Source organism: Electrona antarctica (genome assembly GCF_951216825.1).
Source record: "Electrona antarctica genome assembly, chromosome: 12".
Classification (NCBI taxonomy): Eukaryota; Metazoa; Chordata; class Actinopteri; order Myctophiformes; family Myctophidae; genus Electrona; species Electrona antarctica.
The window spans coordinates 18,712,264-18,730,756 of NC_136793.1; the positions used below are offsets into that span (position 1 = coordinate 18,712,264).

The 18,493-nt window shown below is 43.9% G+C and overlaps 2 protein-coding genes across 2 annotated transcripts; both read right to left on the reverse strand.

Moving 5' to 3' along the window:
* Positions 1-285: 285 nt before the first annotated feature.
* Positions 286-8,863, reverse strand: LOC306934321 (extracellular calcium-sensing receptor-like; the record flags this gene model as incomplete). The annotated part of the gene is made up of 7 exons (XM_079516892.1): positions 286-1,199; positions 2,045-2,168; positions 2,258-2,485; positions 3,214-3,429; positions 4,414-4,683; positions 6,148-6,373; positions 8,793-8,863. The coding sequence occupies 7 exons, from the start codon at positions 8,861-8,863 to the stop codon at positions 286-288; spliced, it is 2,049 nt and encodes a 682-aa protein (XP_079373018.1).
* Positions 8,864-10,053: 1,190 nt separating this feature from the next.
* On the reverse strand, positions 10,054-12,908 carry LOC306934322 (helicase-like transcription factor; the record flags this gene model as incomplete). The annotated part of the gene is made up of 1 exon (XM_079516893.1): positions 10,054-12,908. One exon carries the CDS (start codon positions 12,906-12,908, stop codon positions 10,062-10,064), a length of 2,847 nt encoding a protein of 948 aa, XP_079373019.1. The 3' UTR covers positions 10,054-10,061.
* Positions 12,909-18,493: the final 5,585 nt, after the last annotated feature.

Genomic DNA, 18,493 nt, shown 5'->3' on the forward strand with positions numbered 1-18,493 from the left:
AGACGCTCTTTATCCAGCGCGATTTACAGTAAGCAAGAACAAAAAACATGGTAATACATCAAATACATCAAAAATAGTCATAATGAATCATACGTAAGAAGAAGAAGAATCTAACAGTGGAATATCTATATAATGAAACTGCGTATGTTATAGAGTGCTATGTCTACATAAAATGCTATCTAAGTAATAATGATGTTAGACAATAATAGCTATAATACAGTAGCAATCAAATATTTCCATATACATATAGTATACACACTACAGAACATATTTTATTTTGTATTTCTATGTCTTGGTGGCACTGCGACCCATGATGGACTTCTTAGTGTTTCTCTCAGGTTTCAAAAGGATTATATAACACTTGGGTCCAAACAGCACCACCAAAAGGCCAAAACTAGATGCTAAAATAGCAAATACCTCCACTACATCTGCATATTTGCCTGGAGAGCTGATATATGCTGGGATGAAGGCTATCCACACGGCACAGAAGATCAACATGCTGAAAGTGATTAACTTGGCTTCATTGAAGTTGTCTGGAAGATTCCTTGCCATGAATGCTAGGAGGAAGCTGAGGAGTGCTAGTAAACCAATATAACCTAGTAACATTGCAAAACCAATTGTTGATCCTACTTCACACTCATAGACTATCTTATCACTGTGGTATTGTGTGTTTTTATAAGGAGTTGGTGAGGCAGAAACAAGCCAGGCTGTGCAGATTATTGCCTGGATGGAAGTAAGAGCCAGAACTGTTCCTCTCTGCTGCATAATACCGAAAAACTTCATAATGTCTGCACCCCCAGGCTTGGAGGCCTTGAACACAGCCAACACCACCATAGTCTTTACCAGGATACACGAGACACACAGCACAAAGCTGATCCCAAATACTGCATGCCTCAGCTGACAAGTCCACAGTCTGGGACGGCCAATGAACAGCAGTGAGCACAAGAAACATAGTTTGAGTGACATCAAAAGTTGGAAGCTGAGTTCGGAGTTGTTGGCGCGTACCATGGGTGTGTCTCGATGATAAATGAAGATTCCCAGGACAAAGGCACAGATAAGTGTGCCCAGCAATGAGATGGTTGTCAATGAGATGCCCAGGCCCTCATGGTAGGAGAGGAACTCCATGCTCTTAGGGACACAGTGGTCACGCTGGGGACTGGACCAGAAGTCCTCTGGACAACTGGTGCACTCTGTAGAGTCTAACAAAGAGGTTTGATTGATTGATTAACAGATTGGAGAATTACAGTAGCTTACATTTTTAAGCACAACTCAATACAAAACTGTTAACTGTGGACGACACCATAAAGCATTACACTTGTTTACAATAGGGTCCACCATGTTCAATTCATAACATTTAGAGACCTACAAATATACACTTCTATATATAGGATCATCAATCATATAGGAGGTAAAAAGGAAAAATAAAAATAAAACAAATACATTGAGGGGAAAAAGGGGTGGGTGGGGGAATCAGATTTGACGGGTCCAGTTTCGAATTGCAGCCGTCCATAGGTGCCCTTTGAGAGCGCATTTGAAGGAGTAAAGGGATTTGCATGTCTTAATGGCTGTTTGTAGGGCGTTCCACATTTTGGTGGCATAGGAGCGAAAATAATTTTGTCCCTTGTTTGTGCCGAATCTGGGTTGCACATGAACTCCCTCTGGTGTTATGGGTGTGGACTCATTGACATTAAGGAAGTATTTAGACTTACAGGTACATGGGTATCTTGGTGGTGTATCAAATCTTGTGGACCAGACCCATTGCAAGATGCTGTACTCTGTCGTCAACCCTAAGCCATTCCAGCCTATCAAAGTGGGAAGGGGTGAGGTGGGTTCGGGGAGTGAGGCCAAGTAGCAGCCTGACCAGTTTGTTTTGGGAAGTCTGGAACCTTGTTTTAAGGGCATTTGAGATGCTGGTACCAAGAGGTGCATGCATAGTCGATCGATTAACCTTGTACGAGAGGTCAAGATTAATGGGACAGACAAGTACACTATCCATTCTTCCTAAAGAGAACCTAATGTACATACATACATAATGTAAACCTACCAGTCTCATTGCTGATCTCTCCCTCAGAACAAGCAATGCAGTCAAAGCAGCAGACAGGTTCTCCTTTCCTTCTGGCCACACGGGTTCCAGGGGAACAGCTCTCACTGCACACTGACCGAGGAGGCTACAGAGGAAGTAAATCAATTTCAGTCCAAACTAAATTACATTCACATCATGAGCTCAACATTACTTATTTTAGAAATCCAAAGTGACCTTGTTGATTTCAAAGTTCCAGAAGATTCTGTCTTCATCAAGGATGAGTTCTTCATCTCCAGAGGCTGACTTCTTGAATACACCTACATTGTGAATCTTTGCGCTTCCATCAGGGAGCCACACCCAGTTCATGATATCACAGATTGGTAAAGGATCACCATTCTCATCAAATGATACATGATCACCAAATGATGTGGTGAAGTTGACCTTTTCCAGGTAATACACAAGCTAGAAAGGGTGATGAGCAAAATTATGAAGAGCAAGACATTTTTTTAAAGCATAATCATTGACCAGGAGTTTATGTATTAACGCTTGCAGTATTTACAACATGATTTTAACACATACATACGTAGTATATTTTGAAAAATATAAAGTGCTTCCGTGTGGAGTTTGCATGTTCTCCCCGTGTCCAGAAGGAAGAATGAGGTCAGTCCGCTGCCCCCCCAGGTTGGCAGAGGAAGTGTAGCGCCCAGGATTACATTAGATAATTGACACTGGGTGAAAATATGGGCTGCAAAATCGTGGGATAAAAAATATTTAAAAAAAAAAAGGAAAAGAGAAAGTGCTTCTTGGATCGCCAGGTCAGGTTGAAAAAATGGCAATCTGACGCATTGTTCATGATTTGAGGCATTTTGTTCAAAACGGACCACTCCTACTAACTAACTTTAGATGCCAATGGAATAACCTATGAAGAATTGGACAGATTCCTGTTATTCACATGCCTACCGATTTGTGCGATGTGTGGACAAAATCTGTAGGAGTAATTGTTCACAGGGTAACATATCATTGTTCTGACCTCCCGTTAGTCCGACCGATTACTAACACTAGTCTCCGCCAGGCCGAAACATTTAATGCAGGTAATACATAATATTACCGGACATCACTAAAAGAAAATGATTAATAATCAACTAGAAACTCTAGTAAACTGTTCTACACAGTAGAACAGTATATCACACCTGCCATGGCTGTATTGTGTGCAAACTGGCACAGCTGTGCCCAGTGAACGGCCCTCTTCCTGGCACACATTGCATCATGTCATGGAGGGCATGGGCCACAGCATACACCGCCTTGTACACATTGTACTCTTGCCTGAGATCAAAATCCAGCAGGGTACTTTCTGCTGTTCCCAGGTCCTCTTGTCCAGTACACACCCTTCCACCAGCGTCCACCCACTCTGATGGAAGGGGTGCAAATTTACACCGAAATGTGAGCTCCCAAAACTGTCTCACCTGGAAACTCAGACAGAAATGTAATACCTTGTGAATATTTGAAAACGGATTGAAATCAGATTTCAAAAGATTCAGTAGTAGGCCTATGTGCTTTGTGCTACCACCTTTGTGTCTAATGCTAAAAACTTCATGTCAGCTGGATTATGCTATGTGTATATTTTAGATTTTTGCCTATTCTAGACATTTTTCTTTTCACTGTTTGATTTATATTTATCCTTGTCTCCCTGTCCCCCCTCTTTTATTTTACTCTTCCTAAAAGAAAAAAAACAAACAATGGATCTTGAACAAAAACACTTTGTTACACTTGTAAACCTGCGATAAAGTAAGTTAATTCAGATTCTTCAGATTCTATCATATTATTCTATTGTTCTCTTTATCACTGTTGTTCTCTTGTATCACAGCCTAACAAAAGTATTGTTTACACAATATTGAATGTCAAAATTATACAAATGACTCACTATGACGTTTTCATGGCTGTTGTCAATGTCATTTCCAGGACGTATTTTCGACAAGAAGTCTTTGAGGCCTGGTATCTCTCCACGACGGACTGCAATACCCAGGGTGCCTCTCACATACGGCATGTAGTGTGGAGTCTGGAGCTTTGGCTGTTCTATAAAACTCAAATCAGCTATCAACTGTAGACCTGTCACATTCTGCTTTACCACCTGTTAATTGTAATCAATAATAATACAAATTGTAATAATAATAATAATAATTATTGTATCCTGACAAATGCAGTCTAATACAATTCTAACAACATAAGATTTGTTTTAGCAATGAGATGTGTGAATGGTTTGATTATTTGCTTATTGTGCAGAAGAGAAATTAATCAATTTGGTGATCCTAACACTGATTAAATTGCATTGCATTGCGCAATGCAATTTAACAAATTCCAGGTTCCCACATTGTATGGACCCCAATCCGAACCTCGTCCATCAGTTTAATCAGATGCATGCCATATTCAAACACAACGACCACGCGAGCTGTCGATGTCTTCATCATAGAGACAATCCTCTGGAGTTCCGCTGGGTCGCGGTCCCAGGGCAGAACCTCCAAGTAAGCCAGGCAACCCCAACCAGACTGGGCCAGCTCTGACTGGATGATGTGGGCTGCATCGTGGCCAAAGACATCATCCGTAAACACTACTCCTATCCAGGTCCAATCGAACCGTCTCATAATCTGGAGCATAGCTCGCACCTGATTGGATGAAGAATGGAGGGATGCATGCTTAAACTATAGATCACAATTTGTGAATTTCCTACATAGATTCCACAATTAAAAGGTATTCATTCTCTTTTGATGCTGTCAACAGAGGAAGACATTAGGCTCCAGCAGTAATGCACAAAAGCCAATGGTAGCTGGTAAGCAATATTGATTACATTCACTAGAAGATATTTGTTATGTGTGTGGATTGGAACATGATGAACTACTTAGAAGTTCACCTGGATGGTATTACTTATCATGGTTCTAAAGAAGGAAGGGTACTGCTTCCGGTCACTCAGACATGAGCACTGGGCATAGGAACTAATCTGAGGGTGGGAAAAAAACATATGTAATATACAACGGTTGTTTTGGGACGAATGGTCTCATCTCAATCTGTCACTCACTGCTCACCTAGATTTAATTTCTGTCTCTCTCTCTCTCTCTTTCTCAGCCTCCTTTGCCACTTACAGAATGCATGGTGTGCATATGTTGCAATGTGTTTTGTATTTTGACATTGTTGTTACATTGTTATATAGCCTATGGCTGATTGATACATACGATTTAATGTTACAATGTTATAATTTGTGAAACATTATGGCTAATACTCCAAATAGCTTACTCCCCAACCCCAGGTCTATACAAACACATTATATGTGACCACAGACCAGCCTGACCTCAGGGCCTTAGCATTCTTAATCTTATAGGTCCAGATTGAATCAAACCTGCAACACACATGCATTGCACTCTGACCTTACGAAAACCTACATTCTAAATATATCTGCTACGCTCACATGCTCTTCCTGCAAGTAAGTATGTCTTTCAAGCTTTTATAGACCTATACATGGTACATCATATTGTATATCGTTGCTGTTAGGTGGAAACCTCATATGTCCAAAACTGTTACTTTTCAGTATATCAAATAAAAAAAATCACACCCGTGTGAAGTGAGGGGCGATAATATATTAAAGTCTAACTCATGTTGATTAGGTGATGTAATGGTGATGTAAAACAAACGGTGCCCACACAAACATTAAACGCCATTAACAATAAAGAGACAATATGACGTAATGAGGTACATTATGACGTGAATCTTCCCTTCATTGTCAATGGCGTTTACAAAACAAACATTAAACCCAAACAAAGCCTATCTACAAGTTCAAAATGTGCTGCAAAATGATGCGCTTTGTGGTTGTAGATGGGCAATTATTTTCTTTGACACTGTAGTGTGAGTGTGTGACGATGTAGGGCATTTCATTTGCAAAAGAAAAAAGTGTAAACGTAGAGATACGTTTACACGGTTTCTGTCCGACAGCAACCATAATGATAAACCACCAAATCACATCATCGTCAACAGGTGATGGTAAAAGAGTGTTCAAGTGAGCAACTTACCAGCGGCACTCTGTACAAACCTAATACACTAGACTTGGCAATAATATGTTCTGAGGAAGGATCACCCACAATTCCGAGCACTGGAGGAGAGCCAACACAGCTCTCATCCAACTGAAATCGCTCGTCTCTCCCACTGATCAACGACAACGCTGCACGGAATCCAACTCCAGGCGTGTAACAGGTATCATAGAGAACATACCCCAGAGTCACATTGGGTAGCAGGCTGGGGTCTCTGTTGATCTCAGTGACCGCAAAAGCCATGGTCTGGGCCCATCTGAACTCGTCAATATCGAAACTAACACACAAAATGCCACTTTATGGAATTACAGTATACAACATCCATACATCAAAACGAGGTCCCTGTCCTCTTTCTTTCTGTTGTATTATGATACTCACTCATAGCAAATGGGGTCCTGTTGTTCAGAGGTGAAAGAGAGATCAGGGAAGACAGAGGAGAGATGGATATCAAACACGGCACCCAAAACCAAGTCCCCTGGCTTGTAAATTCTGTTGAGATTAAACTGTGCCTGCAACTCACAAGAAGAGGAAGATAAAGGAGAGAATGAAGAGAACAATATCAAGTATGATAGCATGTCTAGAGAAGCCCTCATGATTGTCTTGTTCTGTCTAACAACCCCCCCTCCCTTCTCTAAATCTATTGTCCAGTTTAGTTTTATACTCAGTGCTGTGCCATTCTGTGTGCCACCATTTGCTCAGATTGGCGTCGTGAAAGATTGTGCAATGTGGCCCAATAGGGCTTATAACCTTATATGTTTAAACCGTTCCTCATTTAGCTGGGGAGTGGTGACCTCCCTTGAACCCCCTCAAGGAGTCCTGAACGTCTCCAGACTCCAATTTGAGACCCAGAGGAACATTTGTTTTTATTTTCGTGAGCTTGTAGATCTGCCTTTTTATAGACATTTTGAACGAAACAATACTTCAGATAAGGGTCTGCAGACAAATGCATTCAATTTGGGATGACATGACATTTTTGAGGAGCACTGAATTAAAACAAATAGAGTAAAACAAATAGAAAAATCAAACCTGTGTGAAGTGAGTGGTGCAACTCCATGTGGGGGTGCCCGGAGGTCCCTGGAAGTTCCAGACCCACAGGAATGCGGCCGGGGTGCCGGCCCGGTTGCGGCGAGCCGCCCCGCGTCCGAAATGGTTGAGAAATGACAGTTACCATGTGGGGGTCCCCAGGGGGTACTTCTACTACTGTAACACCCCAAGTCATCATACAGTTAATATATTAAGTGTGTGTGTGTGTGTGTGTGTGTGTGTGTGTGTGTGTGTGTGTGTGTGTGTGTGTGTGTGTGTGTGTGTGTGTGTGTGTGTGTGTGTGTGTGTGTGTGTGTGTGAGGCTGCGCAACAGTGGCGGACGTAGAATACACACATTGACAGGCTGGGTGCTGGGCTAAAGAAACTTCAGTAGATATTGGATGGAGCCCGCACACCACAGATACAAGAAAGACGTTCTTTATTCTCAATAAAGAACGTCTTTCTTGTACCTGTGGTGTGCGGGCTCCATCCAATATAGGCTGCGCAACAGTGACACTTGGTTGTGAAAACCAACCAAAAGCTATTTTCGTGCTCGGACAGACCCAGCCAGCCAGGGACAGACCCAGAGACACACATAGCTGTCTATAGGAGTGGTTGCACCACTCAAAATTCGTTAGGGTAGTCCTTCATAGTAGTGATGTAACATGCTGGTTTCAAGAGCAGTGGGCATTGATTGATTGATTGATTGATTGATTGATTGATTGATTGATTGATTGATTGATTGATTGATTGATTGATTGATTGATTGATTGATTGATTGCAGTCCAGGTAGTGCAGTCAAATGTTATTCTTAAAGGAACACGTAAAAAACCCTAACAAGGAATTAAACTATGTTCACTTTTTGATGGCAGGAATTATTTTAGGTTAGTGTTGCAAATACATATCCATGTATTTGTACATAATATCACAGGATAAAACACAATAAAAGCTTTGAGCTCTGTGGTTCTTTGTGTATGTGTACCTTTGTTCTTATTATTCACATCTTGTGCCAACAGTAGACTATCTCCAGGTGGGCAGGTGTGTGTTTGCCAAGGATGACATGTGGGCCAGAGCTGATGAAATACCAGCTCAACAGGTGCAATGATGGAAGATAATCATTGTTTTTCACTTCTAATGAGGGGAATGAGTCTCTGGAGATCAGCTCAAAGCATGCTCCAATTAACCTTGAGGTCCTTGAGGAGGTTCCAGGGGGTCCACAGCCAAATAATTGATAGTTAACCAAATGGATCCTTATGTGCCTGTGCTTTGCGTAGAATAGATAGATAGATAGATAGATAGATAGATAGATAGATAGATAGATAGATAGATAGATAGATAGATAGATAGATAGATAGATAGATAGATAGATACAGTAGATAAATAAAACAGTAAAAGAATCTGATCAGAGTCATCAGCAAGGTGATCAGGAGTGGACTGAGCACGCAGCCCTGGGGAGAGACGGTACTCAGTGTAATGGTGCTAGAACTTCAACTACGTCCTCCTATTCTAGCTGACTGCGGCCTGCAGTTGAGAAAGTCCAGAATCAGAGTCCAGAAGCAGAGCTAAAGTCAATGAACATCATTCTGATGTACGCGTTCTCTTGTCTAGGTGTGTTAAGGCCCTAAGTGCAGGGAACAGCATAATCAGTGGACCGATTGGCCCGATATGCATACTGATGTGGGTCCATGTTGTGGGGCAGGGCACTTTTGATGTGCTCCAAGACCAGTCTCTCAAAGCACTTCATAATGGTAGGTGTCAGTGCTATGGGACAACAGTCATTTAAGCATGATACAGGGCACGTCTTTCACTTAAATGATGGTGGCAGATTTGAAGCATTTTGGTACAGCCTGACACAGGGATGTGTTAAAGATGTCTGTAAGTAAGGGCACAGTGAAGAAATGTGTTTTTTGAGAAGCACTGAAGTGTGAGGCAATCAGTATGACTGAACATAATATTATTTTCAAATTATATGATGATCTGTTGAAGGCCACAAGCGGGAACAAACAGTTTTATTTTATAACACTGTCAGAATTACCTAAATTAAACTATTTATTTATTTGATTTGAAATTTTGAAGGCAGGGTGAGTTTAAACCAGGGAGGACATGGTCTGTATTGATCACATGACTGTCGAGATAGCGATTTGCATGATGTATGGATAAAATCTGTACGAGTAATATAAAGAAATGTGTTCGGCTAAAATCTGCCTCATGGTGGGCGTGGCGCTATAATAGGCCATTGTGGAGAATTTGGGGCAGAGTTTCTTCGTTGGCATCCAGGGAGTGTGTGTGCACAGTTTGGCATCGACCAGGCCAACAGTGCCGGAGATTAGCTGTACGCAGTCGGACGGACGGACGGACGCACACACACGCACGCACACACACACACACACGGACAGAGTGCAAAACATACTCTCTCCCCATGCCTTCGGCCTGGTGGAGAAAACCAGACCAGTGTGTGCTGGATGTGTATAAGTCAGCTCTTCCAGCAGGAGGCAGGGTAGTACAACATGTGTTCATTGTTGGTCTAGCGTAGACTCTGCTGTGATTCGCAACCAGCTTCTGGAACTAGGAACTAGTGGACACTTTTTGAGTGGTGCTAGCCACCACTCCTATGCATAACTATGTGTGTATCTGTGGGTGTGTGTGAGCACGGAAGTACCACGGCAATACCGCTGGATGGCACTGAGAGCAGCGTGGCGGCGTCACGCACGCACGTGCACACACACACACACACACACACACACACACACACATACACACACACACACACACACACACACACACACACACACACACACACACACACACACACACACACACACACACACACACACACACACACAGGCTGGTCTGTAAATCCATCAATGTAAAAGTAATTTCACTTATACGCTCTGTGAATTCAATTAACAAAGGTTTGAGGTTCTTGTGTGCACAGCATCCTTTTACAGCTCCATCAAAGCTCTGATATCATCAATGCGTGACGTCTTCCTCTCTGCATTCTTCTTACCGAAGGCCTTCTCCACCAGGTCCTGCTTTTGCCTCTGGATCTGCACCATCTTCTCCTCCACCGAGTCCTTCACAATGAACTTGGTGACCACCACCTTCCTCTTCTGGCCCAGGCGGTGGCAGCGGTCAATACACTGTTCTTCAGCTGCAGGATTCCATGCCGGATCCATGAGAAAGACGTGAGATGCGGCGGTCAAGTTAAGCCCCACCCCTCCGGCTTTGAGAGACAGCAGCATGATGACAGGACTGTCGGGAGTGGGGTTCTGGAAATCCTGGATGACCTGGGCACGTTTCTTCTGGGTCATGCTGCCATCCAGACGAACAAAGCTGAAGCCTTGCTCCCTGAGTGGGATCTCCAGTATGTTGAGGAAGCGTGTGAACTGAGAGACAACCAGACATTTGATGGTGCAATCCTCATTCCGCAGACGGAGTAGATTAGCCATCAGAGCGTCTACCTTTGAACTGGTCCTCCACTTCTCAGATTGCATCTCGTCTTTCTCTTCCAACTCCTCTGGTGGCACCTCCACCAGTTGGCTGGTCTTAATGTCACTTCGACAGAGAGGACAACGTGCCCTGTCCTGTTCGGCGCTGATGACCCGGGCGATGCAGGCGCGGCAGTAGATGTGGGCGCAGTGTGTGATGACGGGCAGATGCACTGAATCCAGGCACACGGAACACTCCTCGTCACAGCCACTGGCTAGCACCAACCGCAGCTTCTGTATCAGACGCTCTCGTAGCTCAGACGACGTGGCAGACGAGCTCAGTTCTTTGAGTATTTTGGCCACCAGAGCCGGGTGGCAGCAGTACTGTCGAAGCCTCATCAGGATGGCCAGCACATCAGCATAGTTCCTCAACATGGTCCCCTCAGCCACGTATCTGTTAATGGTGGTCTTTCCCTCATTGTGTGCCATCTCGTACTCGTTTCTCTCCTGAGGGGTCATTTCAACCTGCTCCACACACACCGTCTTTTCAGGCAGAGACACCAGGGGGTGCCCATTCACTGTGCTGGACTTGGTTCTCCTCAGGGTGATGCACTTCACCAGAGTCTGGAGGTTCTCAAGACCATCCCTGTTTCCCTGTGCAACAGGTCTCTGGATGACCCTCTCCCACCACTCCTTCACGTCAAAAGGCTTCAGACATAGGAAAGCCAGCAGCATCCACAGGTCTTTCACACTGTTCTGGATGGGTGTTCCAGAGAGTATCCAGCGGCGATGTGCTTTCAGCGCGAGTACAGCCTTGCTCATCTGTGCATTGGGGTTCCGTATCACATGTCCCTCATCCAACACCACCCTCAGCCAATTGACACCATGGAGGGGACTGTTATTCCCGAAGTCAGCAGAGAGGACATTGTAGGTGGTCAGCACGATGTCCTGAGAGGACAGAAATGTTTTGTTTCTGTTGCGTTCCGACCCGTAATACAGATACACATTGAGCTTCACGTCAGGAGCAACATGCTGCTCAAATTGGTCCAGCCAGTTACTAAGCACAGACAGAGGGCAGATGATAAGAGTGGCTCGGGCTGACAGGTCCTCTTCAGTATGAGTGGTGGAAGATTGCACACCAGAATGTGGAGTATGCCTCTTAGCAGCCGTCTTGGTCTTTGAGCGTCCATCTGATGTTAATCCACTCAACACTTGCAAAAATTCTACATCCTCGTGCAATGCTGGAGCCTCTTTCCTGGCCTTTGGCTTGGTTTTTTTCTGTGGCTTGCCGGATTCTTCAACTACCTCTGATGAATCGACGAACACCCCTCCAACTACCTCTGATGAATCGACGAACACCACATCATCCTGGGAACTGGCATCGTCTGCACAGACAGAGCCTGCTGCTGCCTCTTTCACTTCAGTGTTGTCTTGTTTATCACTGCCTCCATCTGGTTTGTGCGCCTTCTCTAGGCTAGCAGATTGTGCCTCACACTTCTCTAGAGGCAGGGGCTTTTCCTTGTGGAAGTTAGTGAGGATCAGAGCAATGGTTGTCAGAGTTTTACCCAGTCCCATGTCATCAGCCAGTATACCCCCGCGGACCCTCTGTGGCCTTTCCCTGGTATTGAAGCATGTGATGCTGTTGTAGTAGAGTTCTCCCTTTATGGACCAGAAGGGTGGCAGACCAGTGTTGTTCTCACATGCACACATCCAGGACAACGCCTGCTTCTGGTGGGCCAACAAGGGAGTGCACACCGACTCTGCAGCATCTTTCTCTCCATCTTTACTCTCCATCAGACCTTCAAATAGATTGTCAAAGGCATTCTTTAACTCCTCTGCAGACAGTGGGATGATTACATACGGGGCATGTAGATTTAGTCTGAATCCATGCCGTGCCATTTGTTCAATCACAGCATCTTTGTGCTCTTCTTTCCCCCAGAAAGTCAACATCACTGGCATATTGAAAGCATTGGTTTTCCCCATGTGCACCAACCCCTCTATTTTTGCCAAGTTGTTATCCATGACGTAAGTCATGGCTGCTGCCAACTCTCGTTTGATATGTCCCACCTGGCTGCCATACATGTTAGCCACCATCACAGCATTACGGTCATATGGATTCTGGGGTTCCCGTACAAGAGCGACCATTTCCCCTGGGTTTACCACTCCAGTGTAATATCTGATGCCAACCACGGTGCCCTGCATCTGACCAAACTGCACACTGCCATCTGTATCTGGCTCCTCAGACAGCGCAGTTATGGCCTGGGAGAGCGTCTCTGTAACGGTATGCCGGTCGGTGTAGATGTCCACATTATATAAATTTAAACTGTCCCTGTCAAACTGCCATCTGCGTTGATAAGGCATTATGTGGTCTTAGTAGCCAGCTATGGTCGAGTTGCTGGCCAATATTGATGATATCCAGGATCTCCATATATGGGCTTAATATTGATGACATCATGTGATGTCACGAGGCATGACCATATATGGGGCGTGACCAACTGACTGACGGGAAATGGATGATTTCATAGTTAACTGCGACCTGCAGTCGCAATAAAAATCCTTTGAAAATGGCTGGTATACAAGCTCACAACGCGTCACTTGATCGGCTATTATAAATTGCCAAAGTATAGGCCAGAAGGGGTTTTTGTAATAATTATCAAAATCTACAGAATAACTAGTAACTAAAGTTTTAATATAATTATAGTGGGAGTAAAAACTGCAATAATATTGTACACATATTCTTTGCCTCTGAGATGTAGTGGAGTAGATGTATAAGTAGCCTATTGATTATTAGAAATAAGTAAAATTATCTCAAAATGTTACATAAGTACTGTACTCAAGTACAGTACATGTTACTTAGTTACTTCACACCACTGAATATAACACATGTTCTAGTTCATAAAGGTTTTCCACGTCTGCTGTTGTGTTTCTGTGATTCACAGTTCATTTGGAATAATATTTCTGTACCTTTTCTGTGTTTGTTTTTGTTTTTTTTGCTATACATGGAACACCCTCCATGTTTTCTCTGGGCAGGGTGGATTATGTGTAGTGACTCTAGTGAGTAGGATTTTCCGAACAGGATTTGACAACATCTGGGTGTGTGTAGGGCTGTAGGCTAATGTTTTGAAATAGTGCTATGTTGAATATTGCATCAGGTAGAGTACGATGCATGCCTTTGTGTACAGTTAGCTAGTTTGTCATGTAGAGCAAAGCACTGGTGCATTTTCATGCCAAATAAATATGTATTTGGCTATAGACCACCATTTGAAGAGATTTGTGCCAGGGACCCCCATAAGCAGAGGAAAAACACATGCTTGTGTGTTTTTTGACAGCATGATTATAAAGTATCAAAATTATTTTGTCATGAAATAGAACATGTAGTTGCTCAATCTCATTTCCGTGATTAAAACGATATTTTCATGTAATGTGTGAACACACAGTTACAAGCACTTGAAACACTCAGCACTTAAACCCTGTACACTTAGTTGATTTGGATGCCCTATAGGGTAAGGGTTCCCAAAATATTCAGGCTGTGACGGTGACCCCCCCACCAATAATCATATTTGAACTGGGGACATCTCACCCTGACAAGCACTTGGAATTGGAGGCATTACATTTGACTCAGTTCCACAAGTAAATATTGTGAAAATAGCTCACAACACCTCGCACTGCTTGTAGAACCATAACTATAAACTACCAAATTAATAAACCAAAATACAACTCTCAAACAACTCCTAATCATATGCAAAAGGAAATCGAAAGGAATAAACCCCCACCCTTACAAAAACCCGGCTTTTAAGATAGATACATATATTTTTTTATTTTATATTGTCATTCAGCAGATAGATGTAGAGAAGGGAGCTCAAAACACGTCCCTAAGGGGCTCCTGTGCTGAGGGCCAAGGCAATTGAAGAATTTATTAACAGTTTGCAGAATTACAGTACATTTCAAGCACAAACTCAATACAAAGGCTGTTAACTGTGAGTGGACGACCCAATTAAGCATTACACTTGTTTCCAATAGGGTCCACCATGTTCAAATCATCAAAACATTTAGAGACGTACAAATAGACACTTCTATAGACAGAACAGGAATTCATCATAAAGGAGGTAAAAAGGGAAAAGAAATATATACAGTGAGGGGAAAAAAGGGGGGGGCGGGGGGGGGGATTCAGATTTTACGGGGGCCAGTTTCGAATTGCAGCCATCCGTAGGTGCCCTTTGAGAGCGGTTTTGAAGGAGTCAAGGGATTCGCATGTCTTAATGACAGTTGGTAGGGCGTTCCACATTTTGGTGGCATAGGAGCGAAAAGAATTTAGTCCCTTGTTTGTGCCGAATCTGGGTTGTACATGGTTCGTTGCACTCCCTCTGGTGTTGTGGGTGTGGACTTCGTTAACATTAAGGAAGTATCTAGACAGGTACATGGGTATCTTGGTGGTGTATCGAATCTTGTGGACCAGACCCATTGCAAGATGCTGTACTCTGTCGTCGACCCTAAGCCATTCCAGCCTGTCGAAGTGGGCAGGGGTGAGGTGGGTTCGGGGGGCTAGATCAAGTAGGAGCCTGACCAGTTTGTTTTGGGAAGTCTGGAGCCTGGTTTTAAGGGCCTTTGAGGTGCTGTGGTACCAGGAGGTGCATGCATAGTCAAAGAAACCCTGTACAAGGGCTCCTGTTAAGGTCTTCAAGGTGTTTTTGTTGACCAGTGAGGAGATCCTGTAGAGGAATCTTGTTCTATGGTTGACTTTTTTGATTACGTTGGTGGCCATTTTATCACCGGAAAGATTAGCCTCCAGGATGGAACCTAGGTAGGTAATTTCATCTTTACGTGTGATAACATTGTCACCCACTCTAACCAAGAAGCCATTTGCCTTGCTGAGATTACTAATAGAGCCAAAGAGAATGGATTCAGTTTTTCCCAGGTGTAAAGATAGTTTGTTATCAGCGAGCCAGGTGCAGATTCTACCGAGTTCAGAGCTGAGGGCATTTTCAACCTGCAGTTTGTCCCTGTCCGAGACCAGCAGTGCTGAGTCATCTGCGAACAGGAACAAGTTGCAGTCACAAGCTGAAGTCATGTCGTTTACATATATTAGGAACAGTAGAGGCCCTAGTATGCTTCCTTGTGGAACGCCACAGCTCACTGGGAGGGGGGGGGACAGTGTTCCGTTCACTTCCACCATCTGTTCTCTCCCCTCCAGGTAGGATTGCATCCAGCTCACTGATGTGCTATCGAAACCAATTGCTTTTAGCTTGTTAACCAGTATGGAGTGGTTCACGGTGTCAAAAGCCTTTTGGAGGTCCAGCATGACCATGCCGCAGTATTTGCCAGCGTCCACCTCTTGTTTGATGTGGTCGCTCAAATAGAGAAGGCATGTGTCAGTGGAGTGGGATGTTCTGAAGCCAGATTGGAACTCGTACAATAATTTATTAGTGGCAAGATACTTTTCAACCTGTTCATAGACTATTTTTTCCATCACTTTCGAGATGGAACTAAGAATAGAAATAGGGCGGTAGTTGCCGGGGTCTAATTTACTCCCTTTCTTGTGCAAGGGGGTTACTTTGGCCAGTTTGAAATCTTGGGGGACCTGTCCCTGTTTGATGGAGAGGTTTACTATGTGGGTGATGATTGGAGCTATAGAGATGGCTGAGTCTCTGAGAAATTTGGAGGGAATGTTGTCATGGCCTGTGGCCTTGTGGGGTTGGAGGGCACTCAGTTTCTTAATTACCTCATCAGTTGTTACCATAACTAGTTTAAAATCGTCTTTACAAACACCTAGGTTTCTGTAGAAGGTTGTAATGTGCTCTACACCAAAGAGCCCAGAGTGGGAGGGCAGTTTGTTAACCAGAGTTGTTGCTATGTTTGTAAAGAAGATATTCAAGTAGTTGGCCACATCAAGGTTGTCAGTGATGAGAGTGTTGTCCGATTTGATGTTTATGTTCGAAAATCTGGTTTTTAGTTTCTGACCATAGCTTAGTTGATTGTTTAGTAGCTTCCAGAGCTCATGAGGATTGTTTTTGTTTTCCTGAGCTTTACCTGACGCCTTTCTGTTAGGAAGTGGAGGAACCAGCTATAGCTGCAAAGGCTTGAGTGTAGGCAGACACTGAGAGAACCAGCTAGCTGCAAAGGCTTCAGTGTAGGCAGACATTGAGAGGAACCAGCTAGCTGCAAAGGCTTCAGTGTAGGCAGACATTGAGAGGAACCAGCTAGCTGCAAAGGCTTCAGTGTAGGCAGACACTGAGAGGAACCAGCTAGCTGCAAAGGCTTGAGTGTAGGCAGACACTGAGAGGAACCAGCTAGCTGCAAAGGCTTGAGTGTAGGCAGACACTGAGAGGAACCAGCTAGCTGCAAAGGCTTCAGTGTAGGCAGACACTGACTTACTGTTGATCCTCATGAGTACAGTACTGTATGTACTACTTGTGTTGTGTTCCACTGAGGTGCTGTAAACATGCCATTACACACTCGCACGCACACACGCATACACTGCAGTCTGGCACAGATCCCTGTATGAGACAACTGCATTTATGAGCTATGTAGGCCTACTGTATGAAGTCATTTTGGTTTATACTTTGTGTGTACGTGTAGAGCAAAGCACAAGCGTGCTTGTGTGTGAACATGCTCTTGCCTCATTTGCATGTCATAAAATATATGGCACGTCTCAATATGTGCTGAGTATCATTGTTGCACATACCTCAAGATCACAGTCTAAGCAGTAAATGACCTGGTGACGTATACCGTATGATGACGTGTCAATATAGTCAGTTACTGGGAAATCCATATAAAAGGGAGTTCGAATCTCAAGGGAAACTGTACCGGATTGCCTGGTTAGTGGTTGAGTCACCATTATAAGGACATTTGCAGTGCTTGCTCATACTGTATACATAAGTTACAATGAACAGCAAAATTAGTTTAATATGGAAGGTTAATTTTCCCCCCACACCACGCCCACACCACCATATCCCTCCTCTCAACACAACAGTGGTCCCCAGGTTGGTGGTCAGGGTGGTGGACTGGTTTCATTATCAGTTGAAAACCCCTGCTCTAGATCATACAATATGACACAATAACAAATGTGCGTGCATCCATCACACTGCTGCTGTTCCTGGAAGAAATTACATGTTTGCAAAATGATATGCATCCTGCCTCAGGCAGTCTCATGATGTCACACCATAGACTGTAAAAGTGTCACACACACACACGCACGCACGCACGCACGCACGCACGCACGCACGCGCACATGCACACGCACACACACACACACGATTGGCTGTTGATCCGACTGCATGTCTCCAGACCGTCCTGACAACACAGACCACCACACTGACTGGGTTATATTTATATGTGTACGTATATGGCTGTATATACTATGTATATCGTCGTTATTATATCTGCTGCTGAACCTATATTTGATCTTTTCCTTCAGCCATGCACCGTATGTAGGCCTATGCTTCAGTTATTACTGTCAACAAGCTTTAATATAACACTGTTAATGAAGCGGTAGGACCAGCAGTCACCGCCATGCTGGCTTGTTGTGGACATTTTTGTTAAAATTACAATTTTGCCACAGACATACAGAATGAATAGACAAACGCATAAAGAGCTATATCCCTAAATGACCACTAATGGAGTCCTAATGGAGTCCTTGAAAATAAAACGTTTGAGAACCACTGTAGCATACTCCAAAGTGCCATAAATGGTAAATGGTGCATTTATATAGCGCCTTTATCCAAGGCGCTTTACATAGATTGTGCATTACATTCACCCATTCACACACACATTCATACACCGATTGCGGCGGAAGCCATGCAAGGTACCAACCAGCACATCGGGAGCAATTTGGGGTTCAGTGTCTTGCCCAAGGACCCTTCGACATGTAGCCAGGAGGAGCCGGGATTCGAACCGCCGACCCATGGATCATTGGACGACCTGCTCTACCTCTTGAGCCACAGTCGCCC